We start from the raw sequence: 7954 nt of genomic DNA, 5'->3' as shown, positions 1-7954 counted from the left end.
TCTCTGGGCTGTCCGCTCAACTCAGTTTAAACCAGAGTCGGCTGACGGCAGCAGGAGCAGAGTGGCAGCAGTGCAGATGTGCAGGCAGTCAGCAGCTGTTGGTATAATAAGATATATGATGGTTTATTAGGGCTCCTGACTGCACTCAGACATACACAGAAGCAGCACAACGGACGCTTTGGACTTGGAGTTTTATTTTTTTATTTTTTCTACATTTTTAATTTTAATCTCTAATCTCACGTGTGATGGCTAATGTGTCATGGGTTGATGTTGGAGTTCTGTTTCTTGTCGTGGTGGCAGCGTCTCTGGCAAACGGTGAGTAGTAGGCTACTGTTAGACTGGTGGGTGGCCTTTTTTTTATTTTATTATCTTGGAGCTTTATTTCATAATCAGTCTCACATGGACATGGAGTGGCTGTGAACATGATGGCACAAGTATTCTTCAGATAATTCAAAACAAATAGAGGCATCAAAATTAGAGTAAACTATGCGCAATAATGAACTGTTGCTGCAATTCTGTCATAACAGAGAATACAGTGGAAATAATTAAGCTCTGAGCTGTGAGTTGAGATTATAAAGCACAAATATTTAAAAAATATAACATATTACTAACACATCATCACACCGACATAGCAGTAAAAAGAATAAATTAGGTGGTAGGATTAGTGCTGCAGCTGATTATCTTATAATTAGTGTTTTATGCATTTATTTTGCCATTTTCCGAAATAAAATAATAAAAAAATGATAAAATAATAATGATAAATGCCCATCTCAGGTCCAGAACCCACAGGCAACTCATTTACAAATCACACTGAAGTTGTGACCAGCAAATGTTTGATATCTTTACTGTTTAGATTATTTAAAACACAGAATCCGTAATTGAAACGGTCAGATCAGCACTTCAGTCAGTGTTGATATTGCTGTCACTGTAATGTTAATTAATACTAAGACAAATACGGCAAAACAAATATACAGCAGCACAGGTCCCATGGACCGCTTTAGATCTCCTGCATCACCTACACCTGCATGTGCATGTATCTTAGCACATGGTTGAATGAAGCTACTTCACAGACACAATATACGTCCCGCAGGGCTGCAGACCTGGCAACGTCACATTCAGTAAGTGCTATTTCCGATAAAAAGAAATGATGAGAAGCTCTCAAACGATCCTAAAATTGCTATGACCCTGCAGGTTCTTCATCTAACAAAGATGTGAGTCAGAGGAGGGAGCTGGAAGCGTCCAAGCTGAGCACGTTCCTGCCCAGCGGTTCAGACGACCACGCTGTTGGAGCGAAGCCCTCCTCCTCCAGTGATCTGCCAGGGGCCAGGAGGCGTGTGAAGAGATGCACGTGTTACACTTACAAAGACAAGGAGTGTGTGTATTACTGCCACCTGGACATCATCTGGATCAACACACCAGAGTAAGAGTCGTTGTGCTGCTCATGGGTTTATAGTGACGTCACAGGGCTTCATGGTATTACTACATTTTTATCATTTTAAAATGTGCTGCAGCTCATATAGTGTCATCTCATGATCTCTCAATCATTCACTGTAGTCAGGTCTCACACACATACGCATCACTTGCCAGTTGAGACTCCCAGCTTCAGTCTGGTGCTGGCAAGCTGCAAACACATTAGTGCAGGTGGTACAAAAATGTGGGTTATGGAGAGAAGAAAGCTCTACGCTTTGTGTTAAAGGAACACTCTTCATTTTTAAGCCATGGAAGGATTTGTGGGGAACTGAGCTGCAGAACAAACAGTTTTTTCTCATGAAATGTCAGTATTCCCTGTGACTTTGTGAACTGTAAAGATCTGATGTAATCCAAAGCGGTCCAGATCCTGAGCTCTCAGGTATTTTAATTCCACTGAGGATTACTGACAGTGGCCAGCAGGCAGCAGGGGAGTCCACCTCTTGGCAATCTGAGATGTTTTGATTGTTACTGAGTAGCCTTTGAAATTTAGATAGAAGGAACCTCTTGCAAATTTACATAATTCCCTTTTTCTGCTGCCAGTTTTAAATTTAAACAAGAAGACTGATAATAGCAACCGTTCTTCATTCTGTTATACCAAAACCAACACCCTCAGGTGGGTTTTACCAGCCAAGAGCACTATTTTCCCCTCATCTGTTATTCACTCATTCAGCATTCTTGTTCGTGTTCCTGTCTTTGTTTTAATTTCAAATCTGCTTCACAATTTGCAAACGTGAAACCTCAACATATTGCAGATGCCACCGGTTGGAAACTTTATCCCTTTACACTTCTTTTTGACATCAAAAAGACAACAACAACCAAAGCTATATTTTCACCTGTGTTGGAAGACGCCAGTTGATGTTTGTCTGCAGCATCACGCAGATTACTTCAATCTTTTGCTGACAGTGGACCTCAGGTGGCCAGTTAGTTAAATATGGTTCTCATAGACTGTGTAAACACAGTCGGTCTCTGTATTGGCATTTGTGAGAAAGTTGGAATAGGGAGTGACAGTGTGAGAGGGTGATTATCATGTCATCCATCCCTTGTCAGGTCTTTGATTGCAAAGTTTTTGATGAGGAATCAAGTGCAACAGAGTTCTAGTTTTCAGCCTGCAGAGAGCAGTGCAGCAGCTGTTTTTCTGCTCCTGCAGGCTCATGCAGAACCTCTTTGGAAAAAGTTGGAAATGAAGTGTGGTAATCCCACACTTCATTTCAAACTTCAAAATTCTACTCAGTATTTGATAATTCTCTTCTATTTAAACCAGTTTGAAGTACAGGGAGCATGCTGTAGTGCTCATTCAATTGTTACAAACCCTTTTTACCCCATATAGCGTCTGAGCAACAGCAGACCTCACATAGATGAAGCTGAAAATTTGGGTCGGCACAGTGAGAAGGTCTTTCTTCCGCTGTCACTTTGTGTCCAATAGTATTGCAGATATTGATTAATAATGGGGTGCAGAAGGTCGATAATTCCTGCTTAGACTCAGACCAAAGTATTACATTTTTTAAACTCACTTTTTTGAGAAGATGAAAATCTGCTTGTTAGCGTGGACAGAGCCTTAACGGCCTGAACGGTATATCACAGCAAATACCTGCTCTGTTTGAGTTCTGACCTGAGATTCCAGAAATTTCATATTTTACATATTAACTGGAGTTGAAAAGTAACCATATGGCCTCAGTAGTCATAATTTATCATTAGCATTTAGGTTCTGTTGTCACATCTATCATCGACAACCATCTGCAACAATAAATGTAAAGTTTATCGTAGATCTTTAGGAATGTCTTTGGCTAGTAATTGATGGTTCACATGGGAGCTTAAACAGCCTATGTGAAAAGGTCAAAATATTTGAGGTTAAATTAGGAGGGTTCTGCAGCAGGTGATCAGAACATTATTGGTACCTATCTACCAAGCATAAGTGATATCAATGAGGTGTCTGCTCACAGCCTAAAGGAAAACAAAAGACCATACCCACTGCAGCCATAGCCTGGTTACCCTGATGCTGAGGCTGTAAGACTCCTTAACTCATCCTCTGCACTCCACCATAAATAATAGTTTTTTGTGCACTGTGAAGGGACTACAACTTAATATTTCAGTGCGCAACCCTGTGTTGTAGAATTGCAAATAAATTAACCTTGAACCTTGAGTTTTTATGGTTCTCAGGGGACAGCTTCTAAAGCTCCTACAGCTGTTAGAGTGGATTGACCTTTTGACTCTACTCATTAGACTATTGGGGTTTTCATGGTTCTCCGGTGATTTCCCATGTTTGGTACAAGAGCAGCATGTTCTTTTCAGGTCATTGTGACAGATTCCTTTTGAAGCAGGTACACCATGCAGGCGGTGCCACAATAACTGATTTTGAATTTGTTACTAATGTCGCTTGCATCTATTTCCTTTACTGCACAATTGTGGAAACTATACAAACTCTCACCAGGAAGTTTCATAAACGTTGCATTCTTCTTAGGCCAAAGTCATGTCAGATACAGTGTTAACTCCCACCTCAAGTTAAATGGTGACGATTGAACATTGCTGCACATGTATCGCCCCGTTTCATCTCCTCATTTACAGTGATATATGGATTGAAACGACTTTGGCATAGATGTTTGTCTTTTGAAAACTGAATCTGAGGCCATTTACTGTTTAGTGGCGGTTGAAAAATGGCTTGATGTTGTGCGTTGGACTGTTTAAAGATATATGAATAGCCCCTGTGACAATTAAGGCTTTACTTGGCTTGTATTTTATAGGAAAATCCTAAGCAGTGCAGGGTTAAAGCTGCTCTTGGCAAGATTTAGATATATGAATTCCTATCTGGCACACCACATTACTTTGCGTACACCAAGGTTTACACGTTAGCACATGTTTCTCAGTGAGAAACACTTGATGCAAACATGATGGTTCATGTTGCACATTACAAAGAAAGTTACAGATTACATCTTTCCTTTAAAATCTACACTGGTTGCCATGTGTCCACCCTGTCTCATATGACTTTCATTGATAGGTACCTCATGCATACATGCAATTTATCTTCACTAGCAACATTTTCTGTCAATGTAGGAAGCAAGAGGCCATGCGTATATTTTTCTAATATTCACTTTTAGCTTTCTAGCTCATACAGACCTTGATACCACTCAAACATAATAGTGCCTGATTAATTTTGACTCTACCTCAAAATATTTTAACCTCCCCCAAGGAGATCACTTTCTTACCACGTGAGCTCAAAAGAGAGTAGCCTACACGCTGTAAGAAGAGCACATTGCATTCTTTCACTGAATTCACTTTGGTCCACAGGGACACATGGCAAATAATCTGATCCATTCATCCAATCTCTACATCTGCTTGTTCCTGTTCAGAGTTATAACTGAATGCATTCTCAGCAGCTGACGGTGGATTAGAGATGTTTATTAAATATCTGTTGCATTTCATCATGTTCCATTCCTTCCTTCTTTCATGACACGTAGTCATACTGCCATTGGTGTGGAGACCACCTGGTTTATCTTACTTGACCTTTCGAAGATTAATTCAGTACGGGTGTGGTGTGTCACAGTATTGGAAAGACACAGCACGACATCAAGGCCTGTGCCCACGTTGTTACACAGGACGAGTGGTGTAGTCCAAAGGAAACAGGTGGTGCGACATGGTTTTTGGTTCTCTGTTCTTCATAGCAATTTGCAGCCATGTGGAGGGAAGATGGGAGGACTGGAGGGAAGAATCACTGCGATGAACTCACCATGTGCATGCTGTGAAAACAGCAAAACACACAAGCGGCATATTTGAAATAAAACGAAAACTCTGGTCTATTATTGGGTCTTATTTTAGTGGTTTGGGCATCATTTCATTCAGTAATAATAGCATCATGCCCGCCAAGTTAACTGCTGAGATCTGGGAGCGTGGCAGTGTCTCTACAAAAAAGTCCAGTCAGACAAGAGACACGAGCAGCCTGCTGCTTCAAGTCAAACTTGATTGTAAGAGACTAAGAAAGTGATTGCTAACGCCATCAACCTAGCTGTCCATGGTAAACATCCAGCACAGACTGACTTACTGGTTCAGCTGTAACCTGCTGTACATGTACATGTTCATACATTGTACTGTGCATGGTTGCGTCTGCACACAGTTTTCCTGTGCAGTGACATGTTATTACTGTTGCAAGATTTGAGGGTTTTTTTTCATAGCCAAGTACAGGATGTGTATGTCAGAACAAAGAGATGGTGGGTAATGGATCTTTTATGCTATATTTAGTGTTGTTGTATTTGACTGTGGTCGTGAAGGTGGACATGGTTCATGTCTTAAGTATTTCCTGAATATTCACTATTTATTTACTATTCATTCATTCATTCACCAGAGTCTGTTCATTCAACATGTTGACACATAGAGACAGACAATCATTCATCTAATTAACCTAACCAATTATACCTTCTTCTGCCATCTGCCAAAGTAACCTTGTGGAAAGGGAGTGTTGATTTGATTACTTTAAGTCCACCACTGTGAAGAATTTAAAATACACCGACCTTCCAGTTTACATGTTTACAATCTATACGGTCTAATATACGCTGTTGCCCATAAAGGTGGAATAATTGTTCAATACCCCCAATTTTGTTAAAGCCTGAATACACAGTTTGCAAAGGTTAATTGTGGTTTAAGTTTCACTGTGATATGTTTGGAAGAGTTTGATCAATAAAGTTGAGAAGATATACATTTTATTTATCAAGAATAAATCACATTGTCACAATTATTTCATGAGAAGAGGTCAAAAAAACATTTTATTCCAACTTTATGGGCAACAGTGTAGTTCTGAGATAAATCATACCTGTGTGAAGCTTATGTTAGACACTATTTTTAGAGGAGTTAGATATGATCATATGGTAGGCTGCAGTCTGTGGTGGGCTGCATTTTTCTGAAATGTGTTTCCGATGATCTGCCCCCATCTTGTAACCACATGGTGGAGGGCAAAATAATGCAGTCCAGTATAACAGCAGCCCCTAAAACCACTAGAGTTGATTCACTTTATGCCTGATGCAGGATCAAAACTGAACAAGTCCAGTAAAGAAAGTAAACAAGTGCTGTGTCATGGCCATTCATATTGTATATGTCTTGCCACTTAGTGTACTCTATATGTATGTCTTTTTTAGGCACACAGTACCATATGGTATATCCAGTTACCAGGGTTCCCTGCGTATGAGACGCTCCGCTGGGACTGAGCAGGGGAGGAGCGGACCGGCGGCCCAGCGCTGTGTGTGTACCCTGCAGAATGACTCTGACTGCAGCAGCTTCTGCATACACAGGTATTTGTCATAAATAACACGAGAATGTTCTTATTAAGGAAATACCAATAGTGAACATGTCTGTGGCCTTAAAGTGACCCCTGACTCTAAGAGATGGGGGTCAGTTCTCAGCCAGTGACTCATGCAATAGACATGAGAGTATTGATTTAAGGAAGTCTTCTGCTACTATCCTTAAACTTTCATTACTTAAAATAATTATAAACACAAGCCTCTCCTCTCCCCTTTGATTAATGACTAACTGTAAATGATGAAATACACCAAGCCACTGGCTCATGGTGGTCTTTTCAGTTGCTCATGGTGGTTGTGTTGTAAATTGTTATGCATGATTAGATGTGGCTGTAAGTGTTTCTGTTTATTCTCTTTTTTCCAGCAGGCGAAGGAGGCCAGCCACAGCAGAGTCTGAAGCAGACAAGAGGACAGCATCTATGAACAGTGCGCCTGCAATGATATGAAAACATAAGACACATGCTCATAATCTGAAAGATGGACATGCTTCGTCTTTACATAAGGCATCCTTGTATTTGGAAAAGTGGCATATATATCTGCGTCTCTGTAGACGTGTTTGTAATGTGTTCAGTGCCTTAACCACGAAGCTGCTTGCACAAAAACTGAAAAGCGAGGGGTTATCAGCAGGCATTCTAAGTGAAGCTAACTGTTCGGCAGGTGTGGACAATGTTTTTTATTATCCTGTCATGACTGAGAATGGTTTATGTAGCCTGATTTTGTCCACCTTGAAAAACTTTGGTGGAGCATGTTGCTCACAGATGTCCATCCCACGTGATGTGGAGGCCACTTAAGAGCTGTTGCCATCTGACTCCACCACCTCAACCCATACTGCTGGAACATCACCACAGGAGATGTATCGTGTGACTGTCTCTTCTCCACAGGAACAACATTCACTGCAGCAACATACACTCACAGCCAGTTTTTACGTTTAAAAACTCAGTCTAAAACTCAGTTTAAAAACTCACAATCAAAACTCAATTAGTAAGTTGTTGAGAGCACTCGGATCTCAACACTTCAGTGAATGCTTTTACTTTTGTGTGAGATTTTGGAGATAAAGCAAAACTAATTTTACAGTATTTCTTCTACTAAGCTGAATCCATTCAAAAGTCGTGTGTACATGAAATGTGTTTCAAATTATATATGCTATAAATTATATTTTCGTACCTATACATATATGTACAATTAAGGTATATGATAAGATGTTG

At 40.4% G+C, this 7954-nt stretch overlaps 1 protein-coding gene across 1 annotated transcript; it reads left to right on the top strand.

Moving 5' to 3' along the window:
• The first annotated feature begins 245 nt into the window (after positions 1–245).
• On the top strand, positions 246–7694 carry LOC139218445 (endothelin-3). Its single transcript, XM_070849997.1, has 4 exons — positions 246–315; positions 1192–1420; positions 6591–6743; positions 7114–7694. The coding sequence occupies exons 1-4, from the start codon at positions 246–248 to the stop codon at positions 7193–7195; spliced, it is 534 nt and encodes a 177-aa protein (XP_070706098.1). The 3' UTR covers positions 7196–7694.
• The last annotated feature ends 260 nt before the right edge of the window (positions 7695–7954 follow it).

Source organism: Pempheris klunzingeri, chromosome 2 (assembly GCF_042242105.1).
Source record: "Pempheris klunzingeri isolate RE-2024b chromosome 2, fPemKlu1.hap1, whole genome shotgun sequence".
In the NCBI taxonomy this organism is placed as follows: Eukaryota; Metazoa; Chordata; class Actinopteri; order Acropomatiformes; family Pempheridae; genus Pempheris; species Pempheris klunzingeri.
Note: the sequence above shows the minus strand (reverse complement) of the source record. Positions and strands in the feature narration are given on the sequence as shown.

Bases quoted from the DNA above. Each gene is read 5' to 3' on its own strand.
- LOC139218445 (XM_070849997.1), top strand. From the start codon at position 246: ATGGCTAATGTGTCATGGGTTGATGTTGGAGTTCTGTTTCTTGTCGTG. The intron at 1,421-6,590 runs GTAAGAGTCGTT...TGTCTTTTTTAG, and splicing joins ATCTGGATCAACACACCAGA to GCACACAGTACCATATGGTA. The intron at 6,744-7,113 runs GTATTTGTCATA...TCTTTTTTCCAG, and splicing joins AGCAGCTTCTGCATACACAG to CAGGCGAAGGAGGCCAGCCA.